General features: G+C 41.4%; 1 protein-coding gene across 1 annotated transcript; it reads left to right on the plus strand.

Annotated features, from left to right (window-relative positions):
* The first annotated feature begins 2,583 nt into the window (after nucleotides 1-2,583).
* Nucleotides 2,584-7,495, plus strand: npy8br (neuropeptide Y receptor Y8b). The gene is made up of 2 exons (XM_035164972.2): nucleotides 2,584-2,732; nucleotides 4,944-7,495. The coding sequence occupies exon 2, from the start codon at nucleotides 5,103-5,105 to the stop codon at nucleotides 6,204-6,206; it is 1,104 nt and encodes a 367-aa protein (XP_035020863.2). The 5' UTR covers nucleotides 2,584-2,732; nucleotides 4,944-5,102; the 3' UTR covers nucleotides 6,207-7,495.
* The last annotated feature ends 4,917 nt before the right edge of the window (nucleotides 7,496-12,412 follow it).

Raw genomic sequence — 12,412 nt, forward strand, 5'->3', positions numbered from 1 at the left:
GCAAACACACCAACTACAGAGCAAGAGCAAGAAGACCTTCAAGTTTTTGGAAAGCAATTTAGATGTTGAACAGGAGAGTGGTGTTGGTCTTTTTACTTATTTAACATTATTAATTTGTATTTTCATTTTGTCTTCTTACAGGTTCAGACAATTCACTTTAGAACACATTCCCTTTATGGACGATAAACCCTCAAATCAGGTCCACTGATGATTTTGCCATAATTTCCCACACCATTAATGTTAGATGTTAACAAAATTTTATTTCAAAGTTCGGACCCCTTTCTATTATTCACTATAATATATATGAAACCAGTCATCATAGAAATATTCTTATTCCCTGAGAATTGCTATGTTTTTATCTGTGACATGGATCTATATATGACTAATAACTGGGGTGCACAAAAGATAGATATCCTCTTGTTATCATAAGATACTATATTGTGATACATATACATATCATACTGCAGTGGTTACCTTGTGTGTTGTACATATTTCTTTCTTTCTTTCTTTCTTTCTTTCTTTCTTTCTTTCTTTCTTTCTTTCTTTCTTTCTTTCTTTCCCATCCGGCTCGTCTCTTTCTGACCACCATGTCTTGCTATGTTCTGGCTGGCTGCTTTTAAAATCTATTTTGAAGCCCCACTGTTAAACATTAAAAATACACAAAAACAATTGCTCCCCATGCATGGATATGGGGAGCTACAGCAGGAAAACAATTCATTATTAATGGGCCATGATTATTATCATTATTTACCCAGGCAGTGATACATACAATTATTAAAAATGTTCCCACAAGAACCAGCTGTACAATGTCTTATGTATTAATGAGTCAGTCTCTGAATCCAAATATGGTCTTATATGTGAATCCAGTTGCGTTATGCATTTCAGAAAGGGACACAGGGCAGCAGTCTAAACAGTTGGTAGAGTGTGTTGAATAAAAGAAGTCATCAAAGAGAAATCAAATATTTCATGTGACAGCGAGATAATGTTTCAGAAATGTTTGGATCATGTTATCTGTTCTTGTTCTACCTTATCACCTGTGATGGAACAAAACTAATCTGCTGTCTGTGCGTTTAAACACGTGTGCTGTGACAGAAAACCGTTTTCCTTTTTCCATTAGGTGGAGGTTTTCTTCCTCTCCAGATTGCACAAGCTTCTCTGGCCACACGTCACTGTGCTGAACTTTCCGCCAGCCCATCAACTTTTTCCCTTATCAATCATATGGCAGTGGTGGACGCGCTGTCAAAAAAACAATTTCATGTCGCAATAGTGCTACGCAGTTGTCCAGACGTTTAAGACTAACTCAAAGAAATGTTCCCCTCTCCCCTTCTGTCAACTGCAAGGAAAATCCAGATGTGACTGACAGAAGTGGAGATTGCACAAGAGAAGTACAACAGCCATTGCGAGTTTCAATCAGTTGAGTAGTTCCATATTAGTGGCAAAACAACATCAAGTCCTGCAGCACAGTTCCTCCCAACTTCTTCAGCTTTGCCGCTCTTCTCTGAAAAAAATATGTGCATATAAATCATTTGTCTTGAGTGACATGAGCCCCGAGTCACAGTGTCGGGTACACACCCACAGAGCTGTTGTTGATGGTGGCAAATCATTTCAACGTTCTGCCTCTCTCAGACAAACAGCTATTACTGCTCCCTGAAACGGCCTCACTCGAAACAGGAGTGTGTGGGGACGGTGTGAAGAAGCATTTAACAATCTGTTGCACAAGCGAGAGAAGGTGCAAAGGATGGGTTTAAAATAGTTCCAGGGTGTTAACTGCAGAGGGATCTGGATGGAGGTTTCAATCGTGATGATGTTGTGCATTACTGCAGAAGTAGAGAACGTGGGACCTGGGTGCAGTACATTATTGAATCTGACATGTAAGACAAAGTTCATCAGTAGCGTGTGGTCGTGCATGACAACCCTGACATTTCATTGAGTATCCATCAATATCTATAGGGTCATGCTGGCAGAGAAAATGATTTAGGTTATATAATTTGTATATGCGACGTGTTTTTGTTGGCCAAATACAGCCATTACAGTGGAATAGGAACACATGACAGTGCTCTGTAATCGACATTATGTGTGTGTGTGTGTGTACAGCAACAATCACACTATTCATTCAAGAGCCTCACAGCCTGTCCACAGATCCTGACAGGATGTGAAAACTTCACTGTGCCCTGTCCACAGTGTCCACATCCACGGGGCACTCTATACTGTGGAGAGAAAACACATGTGTAATGTATATCCACAGGGTTCATACTGAGCATGCACAATTTACACAAAGTCCTATAGGAATTTGGAGCATTGCACTTCAATAACACTCATAATATAATATCAGTTTTATATTACAGTGCACCTGCGTCATTACGCGTAGCCTCGGCCCCTGCATGTGCGCGACAACAACGCATGTGATGTCTCTCACCCCATTTCTGTCCTTCACGTGGGTGAAAGCAGACCAAGTGTGCAAAATTTGAAAATCTCTCAAGTTCCCCCCATCGGCCCCCTCTGTGTGCGCGTGCGTGCGTGCCACAGAGGATATCTTATGTAACGCGTTCGCAAGCACATCACATCCCCGCCTGTGCGCAGCGCTGTGTGGAGTAAGGTCGCTTTAAGAGCGGTATCTGAGCTGCTATCAGTGATCCTGACAGGACGCCTCCTGTCTCCCGCTCGACCCAAAACTCTGCGTGTCTCACTGGATGCGAAGCAGAGCGCCGAGTCCCGGAGGAGACAAGACCTCGGTAAGACCCTCCGAGAAATTACACGGCTGATTTCAATGTGGCTTTTGGTGTTGGAACTCTTTCTGTGCAGGGTAAACTGAGAGCAAGATGTTTATTGTAGATTTTGTTGTGGGGATTTTTTATTATCATTATTGACAGATGGAAGATCTGAAGTCTGTTTTAAGAAAAACCGATCGTGTAATGTGCGTTTGGTGAGTTTTAACATCCTCATTACGCACACTGGTGTTGTGAATCCCCTGAGGTGTCAGTCTGTCTATGAGCTGTAATGATGAGATGAGAATCCTTCTCACTTTACTGATCTAACATCTGACGCGCTCCAAGTGTAAAGCAGCTCTGGTTCAGTGCAGGGACACCCGGCAGGTCTTTGGGAGGGAATTTAGTGATGGGTCGTCACTGCCCCCCAGGACAGGACAGCAGTGATCACACACACACACACGGTGGTACACTGGAGGACCGGGGAGTCTCCTCCACCTGTCCAGAGCTGAGGGTCCACCTCAGAGCGCACACAGAGGATCAGCTGCAGGGACAGAGTGTAGGATCCACTCGCAGGAACCGCTCCACGCTTTCCATCCATATGGGGTTTTCATTCTGACGGTGCCCGATGTTTAACTGTTTTATTTTGCATGAGAAATTCCGGACTGGTGGCTGTTTATCAGTGGGATTTTGTGCAGGTGACTGAACACAGCGGAGATCTTGGGTATAATTTACATACATCTCTATTTTGAGACAAATGCGCTTTGATTGTCTATCAATCAATAACGTTTTATTTGGAGCCCATATTCACAAATCACAATTTCCCTCTTAGGGCTTATTTGTATTTAAAGGTTAATTACTTTATGAGTAATCTGCAGCTAGTAATTTATAATAAGTCTTGTGTTAAACATTAATTTTGTCCTTTGTTATTTTCTTTGTTCCTTCATATGAACTTCCCTCAACACAAAGCATGCATCACTTTGAGTTTCCAATTTCTACCACAGTAATAATCAGCATCCAGGCTGCAGCATGGCCACGATTTGCAGACCACACATCCAGAAATTCACTTATAGTCAGGCTGACACCCGGGAGGGGATTCATTATCCTGAAGAACCACGGAGGAATTCAAGTGGCATTAGCTCCAGCATGTACAAGTGTGTACTTTGGTTATTAAAATGCTGTCTTTGGTTGTAATCAGTGCAGATGAAACAGCACATTATAATGACATTACTGCTCATAACGGACACAGCCACAAGCAGCCGATGTCCTGCCTGTCAGCATCTGTCATTGTTAATCTTTAGATTTCCTTCTGTTGTGTAGCTGTGTTACAAAACTCATTTCTACCAGTTTAGCCATGGACAAAACATCTTGGTTCATCTGATTTCACTGCTGCGTATTCACACACACACACACACACACACACACACACACACACACACACACACACACACACACACACACACACACACACACACACACACACACACACACACACACACACACACACACACACACACACACAAACAAATATATATACATATATGTGAGGTATGATCACTTACAGACACTGATCAGATTGGCCTTGATGTAATAATAACCTTTCTTCCGGTACATTAGTCTGTTAGGAACTGTAGGGACAACATGTGCTTCAGTCTAAACGAGCGGTGGAGTTCCTTTGTGGACAGCATTAATTCCTTCTGTAAGAGAAGAAAACATTGAGAGGGAACAACAACGTCTCTGAAAGACAAAGCCATTATCACCATTATTGTGATGGAAATTTCAATCAGCATGTCATTATAGTGATTCCCACACAGTCTGTGCTGTTTCTTGATGATACACCATCAGTGCATCATTTATTCTTATAGCCTGTACTCCAGGAGATAGAAACTCTGCGTTCTGTCAACAGCCTCATGATACTGACATTAATTGTCTGTGTAATAGTGAAACCACTGCTGACAAATACAAAAGGTGAAATTGGACCAGTGAATACATATCAGTCCCCAAAAGACTAACCCTAACCCATATAAATATAACACACATAAAATCCTCTCCTTCGCCACACATCCTCATTCAAAAAAAGCTACAGTCTAATGATGAAATGAATGAGGGTCAATTTCTAAATGGGCTACATTTCAATTTGACTGATAACCCATCCCAAGGGTGTATAACATTAAAAAGAAAATTATCCTGGCTGAAAAAATGTTAAAGGTTACTAATTTTCTGTTCTCCTTTTCGCAGGCAGAAAGTGAAGATGGCTGTTAAGACGTCCCAAGATTAAGGATGAGGCAAAGCTGAAAAAAATAAGCTAATACAATTTACGAAGCAATTATTGCAGGTTTGACAAAACAAATTAGTTGAATTAGTTTCCAGTGTTTGAAGTGAGGAAGGAGAAGCATCATGGAGCTGCAGCACAGCACCAATCACAACCAAGCCTTGTGGAAAGAGATACCGTGGGATTTTGGCGAGGACTGTTCACTCTCAGTGAGCGGCACCACATTCCTCATTGTAGCTTACAGCACAGTATTGGCAGTAGGTCTCATCGGGAACTCGTGCCTGGTGTTTGTCATCACTCGATACAAGGAGATGCGCAACGTGACCAACATCTTCATCGTCAACCTGTCTTGTTCTGACATCCTCATGTGCATTTTCTGCCTGCCGGTCACCATTATCTACACTCTGATGGACCACTGGATCCTGGGAGACACTCTCTGCAAGCTCACGCCCTTCATCCAGTGCATATCAGTCACTGTCTCCATCTTTTCTCTCGTCCTTATCGCCATGGAGCGCTACCAGCTCATTGTCCACCCGACTGGATGGAAGCCTGTGGTGAGCCAGTCCTACCTGGCCGTGGCTGTCACCTGGATTGTGGCATGCCTTATCTCCGTGCCTTTCCTCTCATACAGCGTACTTGCCCTGCCTTTCCAGAACCTGAGCGTCCCCTTCCTAGTTGGCGATCAACTCGTTTGTATGGAGCGGTGGCCGTCACTCGAAGAACGCAGAGCTTACACCACCTCCCTGCTCGTTTTCCAGTACTTCCTCCCGCTCATCCTCATCATGGTCTGCTACCTGCATGTCTACCTGCGCCTGAGGAGGAGGAAGGACATGGTGGAGCGCGGCAGGAACACCACTCAAAAGAAAAACAAGGGCTCCACAAGGATCAACGCCATGTTAATCTCCATAGTGGTGGCCTTCACCGTCTCCTGGCTCCCTCTCAACATCTTCAACACCGTGTTCGACTGGAACCATGAGGCCATCCCGTCCTGTAGCCACGACATCATCTTCTCGTTCTGCCACCTCACAGCCATGGCCTCCACCTGCATCAACCCCATCATCTACGGTTTCCTCAACAGCAATTTCCAGAAACACCTCAAATCCACTCTGTTGCACTGTCGCTGCTGGGGGGTGGCAGAGAGGTACGAGAGCGTCCCGCTCTCCACTGTCAGCACAGAGGTCACCAAGGGGTCTATCTTGAGCAATGGATCCATCAGCATCAATTCTTAATTACAAGCCTTTTCAGTAAAAGACAAAGAAACTACTGTGGCCTCTCCAGCCCTCATTGTGTCATCCTTTGGAGCTTCGCTTGCTTCGTTGCGTGCAAAAGCGAGGTTGACATTTACAAAGTTATAAACCTCACAATAGCAGTCCAGAGGGAGTGGACTGACGACACTTTAACAACATGGCACAGTGCCCACAAATCAGTGAGAGGAAGTAGATATCAAAATGAAGGTACAAAGGTTGGACAAGTTTATGTATTGTTGAGCGACTGCAGACAATTTACATGAGCACTTTTGCAGCTGTAGTCTGTATAGTTGTAAACATGAACAGTGGAGCCACTGGAGGGTTAAAAAGACAAAGGGTTTAGGCTTGTGTTTCTGTTTTATGTTAATAGTATTAATGACAATATCAAGGGGTTGTGAACTGTGTTGTGTTAGAGATCATCGACACAGTAGCAGAACAGAAGGAGAAGACATTAGCGCGCTAAATGTGGCTCCAGGGGTTCATTTAGCCCGATTTACTCGCATCACTTTAATGCATTTCTTATTACCTGAAATCCCAGCAAACTGTGTAATAATCTTTCTCAAACAGCCTTGGCAAGAGCTATGGTTAGCATCTCTGCTGTCTGCCAAGGTCTGTGTTCTGCTGTACTACGTGTGTAGGATGATTTGTTCTATACAGCAACCTTATATATGAAGGGCCATAAAACAGAATAAAATGGCAGTAAGGGACCTTGTCTTCTGCTGTATATAACGTTACTAAATACATGTATGGCCTGTAAAAGATGTGACAATTTATAGTTAATCAATGTGGTTGGCAATAAAGAGCACCGTGTAGCGTAGCAGATATCTCCTAGGAAACCTGTTATTGGTCACTTCTCTTTGTGGTGCTGAACTGAATTAAAACATTCCTTATTGTTTTTTAATGATAATGTCTATGTTGTAATATTTAGTTTTGATTAATCATAATTTAGACTATTTGTTCTTTAATTTGTTGTATTGCATTTTGTTTTCCTTTTTTTTTGCTTTTCTTCAGGTCCATCTGGCTTTCTCAGTGTGTGTTGATTTTTGTTGACACCTTATATGTCAGTTCCACCACATCCTTCTACAGAAAACCGATTGGTCCCAAGTATCCAATTAAAGACACAATGTTACACAGAGACGAGTTGTCCACAGTAGGAAACACTGTGGAATTTCACAGCCCATGAGATTAAACAGCCTCGATGCTGATCCACACTTGCATGACATGGCTCTGTTTAGTATTGAATGTACATTAAAAAAAACACCACTAAAGTTTTTTTTTGTATGTGTCTGAGGTCAAATTCAGTGTGCTGCCTGTTTGTGCATTATTCAGGGGGAAGTCTGAGATAACAACACATTTTAGATGCGTTCGTGTTGAATAAATCAGTGTTGTGTTTGTTGGCTTAAATGCACGGGAGGGGGGGGGGACCTTGTGAGAGATCAATTGGGCCTGTGATAAATATTCATGCTGAGGGAACGCATGTTAACAGTTTCACTTTTATCCGTCTGAAATAAGAAGCATGTCACCGATTCGGAAGGGAAAAGAGGTAAGGAATCTGCTTCCTGAGGGCCTTTTAGTTTTAATGGTGTCGCAAGAGGTCAAGTGTAGGATGTTGCAATTTTAGACTCTGACAGCGTCTCAGATAATCCTCCAAACTGTTTTTCCCGGAGGCAGCAGAGCTCTCAGAGGTCCTTGCCAGTATAATGGACTGTTTGTGCTTCTGCTGCTTTGGCCCCATCTAACCTTTACCAGCTGTCAATCCCCTCACCTCTCCATCAGTCCTCTCACCTGTCTCTCCTTTTAAAAACACCACTGAATGAAGTCAGAGTGTTTATTTTGTAAGGGATAAAGAACCCGAGATGCCAAGAGGTGCACAGGGACTCCGGTGACACTTGACGATGAGTGGAACTCAAATGATGCCGTTGTATGATGTTTCCCCAAGTAGCTGTGAAGGGGCTGTGGGCACATTAATGTTCCTTATAATGAAGCTCAGCTGGAGACAAACACATAATGACTCTGTGGGGCTGGACTCTCCTCGCCAGTGGAGCAGTTTCAAAAAAATGAACATCTTGGCTCTCGGCATTTTAATTCAGAGAGATTCTCATACAAGCAATCTCCGCAGATCACAGGAACACCATGGACTGCATAGTTTGCCAGAGATTTCCTCAAGCTGTTGTTTGGAGCTCTTAAATTCTCCTCAGTCACATATTTTTGCCTGCCTTACAAGTGTGAGAGTCGGGCATAATTCATCCCGCTTGCCTTGTTCCCATATTAATAACAGCTTTCTTACAGCTGCTGCTTTGTAGAAGAAAGTCTTTGCCCCCTTTTGTGTGAATCTATCTCCCTAACCAATTCTTGTAAAGATCAGGAGGCTGCAGTATTCACCACATGTAGGCTCTACAATATATGGGAATCTGCAGGATCCATACTGAGCCTGAGGACATAATATGAGGTGACATAATAGAGATATGTTACAAAATGATTTTTCCGAAGAAAAACCCTTGTATGCGGTGATGTCAGATTTGAAGTAATTTGCCGTGTACACCTATATGATCCCTTGTGACAGGGATCTAATGCCGCTGCTTTGGCATATGAAAAGGTCAAAGGTAAAGTCTGACTCTGGAATCCTAATCATGATAATACACACAGCGCTAAACCAGACAGGACACACAGAATCAACTCATGCAAAGGGGTCAAACACATGGATCAGCGGCGTCCATAATTTTCCTGTTGTCTTCTCTTTCTATTCGATTGCCCTAATGGTTCCAGTGCTTCCTGTCGTCGGGTCTATCAGGAAGCATTTCAGCCAGTATTTCCTGGTTTTACCTCTTTATTGGTTTGGAAATCACAACAGCATGATAACATAACAGCTCATTTAATGAGTCATACACACACAAAATCTTTCAGAACAAATTCATGACAAATGAGTCTAAAATATAAATATATAAGAGTATAGAAATATCAGTTGTTTACTAGATTAGATAGATAGATAGATAGATAGATAGATAGATAGATAGATAGATAGATAGATAGATAGATAGATAGATAGATAGATAGATAGATCGATAGATAGATAGATAGATCGATCCTGTCCTAACAATTCACTTCCCGGCCTTTGTGTCTGACCTCCCAAGAAAAGAGGTAGATCACGGTCTGCCTCAGTTGCCTGGTTACAGCCTCCTTAGGGGTTTCAGTGGGTTTCCCTCAAGAAGACACTGAGCACCAAGCTGATAAAGGCACCTTATGAACTACAGAGAAACAGTGATTGCTGGGGATACTTGATAATACATTGGCTCATTAGGGTGGTGTTATGTTCCCTATTACTTTTGTACAGGTATTTTTATTTTGGAGCTTGAAGGAAAGCATAGTTATAATAAAAATAAGAAATATATTATATACATGTGTGAGTATTAAAAGGGCATAATAATAATTTTGATATCATGGGACAGAGCCCATCGGTTTCTGCCTTTTTCCTGTCTGTGTGCTAAGTAGGCTAACCAACATGTAGTTTCAGTCGCTTCATATTAAGTAACAGACAGGAGAGTATCAAAATCAAATGTTAAACATAATGAGAAATAAACATACTCAATTTCTTGCTGACACATTTTTTTATTTGGAAAAAGGAAAAAGCACAGAGACGTTACGGATAGCATCAACGATAGCTCTGTTCAGTGCCCCAGTAGAAGATGACTGTTCGACAATGACCACATCTCAAAGATGGTTTGTGTCAATTTAGGTATAGTTCTTATCACAAGTGTTCATTTTTCTGATAAGTTTTGTTTTAATTTGTTATTTAATGCTAGTAAAACTTCAAGATTGACAGCTGAGACTGGACCTTGGTACCACACCTTGCTACTGCACAGACTCTGGCTCCAAATGTGAAAGATGGCAGCGTTAGTATCGGGGATCTTTTTGGCTTCCTTTCTGGATGGTGGGAGGAGGTGGAGATGCATCGTCCATCTTTATATACAACCTATGGTGCAGAAATAACAATGATGTTTGAAATCATCCAATGCCCCAATACTCTGTGAAAAAAAGTCAGTAAAAATTCAGCATTCCTATGATGTTTCCTATTTAAAATAAAAACGTAAATGATGTTTCTTTCTGGGAGCAATGAGTCTGATATAAAGTCTCTGATTTTAAAATAGAGGGTAGATGGGCACCCAGAGTTGATCTTGAGTAAATATTTTATGTCCTGCTGTATCACCGTTCATATAATTATCCCTGATCATATCACTGCCAATAAATGTTTGACACTTGACCCATATGGTGTCGTGTGTACGTTCAATGAAAGTAGAAGTGATCTCACTAACAAGATGAAACCCACGGAAGTGATTTTCTCCCTCGTGTGTGTTTGCTGAACAACAGCCGAGTGACCGACAGTGTGAACTACTTTGAAAAACACACTTTCCATTGAAGATAAGAGCGGGGGCCACCCCATATGGTGCTCAGCAGGATATTACAGGCTGCTGTATCACTGTCACATCTCCACGATGAATACCCTTCAGCTTGTTTTTCACTTTGTTTAAATTCCATCTTCTATTGGCAAACACACACATGTGTCGCCTGCTCAAATAATTTTCATTTTGCTCATCCATCCATGATTAATCTCTTTTATAATCCTGAGGAGATTGTGGAGTGGGCGTGAATCAAGCCAAGCAAACAGTGAGCGAAAATAAATTGGCCTCAGACTCATGTCCTCATGCTGAACAAACACAATAAAGTACAGTAAATTACAATAAATGACAGTGTTGACGGGATTTGATCCAGGTTTCTCAAAAACAGTCAGATGGAATATTCCACAAAGTTATTATTATCACAAGATTATTTTGTGTTTCAGAAAAGCATTATGAAGTTTCATGTTGTTTTCTAGTGCCCTCTGGTGTCTGTCTGTGCACTGAGCTCCTCAGATTTTTCAAAATAAAGGTTTATGTGCTCTTCTTATTTTCTGTAAAGAAGACAACATATTTTTCACTCCATCAGATTGGTATGTCTCTCTCTCTCTCTCTCTCTCTCTCTCTCTCTCTCTCTCTCTCTCTCTCTCTCTCAGAACTTCTCCCAGATCTCAAAGTAACCTTCACATTCATACCTGTGCGCGACATAGTGGAATAAAGAAAATTGTCATGACATAGTGTATGGTGTGGAAATCATACTGATTTCTCATGTTGTTACATTCAGGTTTGACTCTTCAAATACAACAAGGATCTTTATAACGAAAGTCGGTCAGAGAACCACAAGGAGACACGGTTTAAAACACTGAAAGTCTTTACACATCATAAATCCAAGGCTGAAGTGGGCTATAGTTGGTTGTATATTCCCAAAACAAAGAGAAACCGAGGAGAGATAACTATTCTCTATCACTGCAGTGTTTAGTTTGGTGTTTGAGAGCTGAGATAAGTAAAGAGGAAACAGACAGATGTGACTGATGAGTGGGAAAAACCCTCCCACATCACCATCTGATCAGGTGTTATTGTCTAAATCTGCAAACAAACTGCATTTGTCGACGCTTTTACAGTGGAATGATCCGATACAGATGTATTTAGGTCTGAGATCATTTACTGCTTCAAAGACAAGTAATGAGATTTTAACATATATCCTTTGACAGCCTCAGGAGACATGGTGCAACACTATTCTTCCTTGCTTTCTTTTACAGTTCCAGTGCAACCACCAGGGGGCAATACTGTTTTCCTAATATGTACATCAGGTGGCACACTATTCTTCATCTTAGTTGAAGATTAATATTTTCTTAAGATAATGTTTCATGGCATCATATCTTGTGAGTTTAGCAATTACTAAATCTGCATATTTAAAAATGTAACCATCAGATTTTCCTTGTAAAAGCGTCAGAGGTCAGGCAAGATCTGAATAATCCTTTGTTTTGCTGTTGATTACAAGAGTTGGATCTATGAGCAATGTCAGCTGAAGAATGCTTTAAGAATTTTTAATTTTGAAATGTTGTTAGTAATGTGTTCATTGTATATGTTGTACATCAGAAGAGTTACAATTTGCACTAATTGTAATGTAATTTATCAATGTTCTCTAAATTTACAGTTGAATATGGTCTTGATGAAACGTTGCATGACTTTTGCAGCATTCCGGCTCTTCTCTGGGGCACTTAACAGTTCCTCTCACATTATATATTTGTATTGTTTCTGTATAGACTATTGATCAGTATAATTTATAAAAAGTCA

This window comes from Hippoglossus stenolepis, chromosome 9 (assembly GCF_022539355.2).
Source record: "Hippoglossus stenolepis isolate QCI-W04-F060 chromosome 9, HSTE1.2, whole genome shotgun sequence".
NCBI lineage: Eukaryota > Metazoa > Chordata > Actinopteri > Pleuronectiformes > Pleuronectidae > Hippoglossus > Hippoglossus stenolepis.

Excerpts from the sequence above, each read along its gene's own strand:
- npy8br (XM_035164972.2), top strand. The coding sequence starts at position 5,103 with ATGGAGCTGCAGCACAGCACCAATCACAACCAAGCCTTGTGGAAAGAG.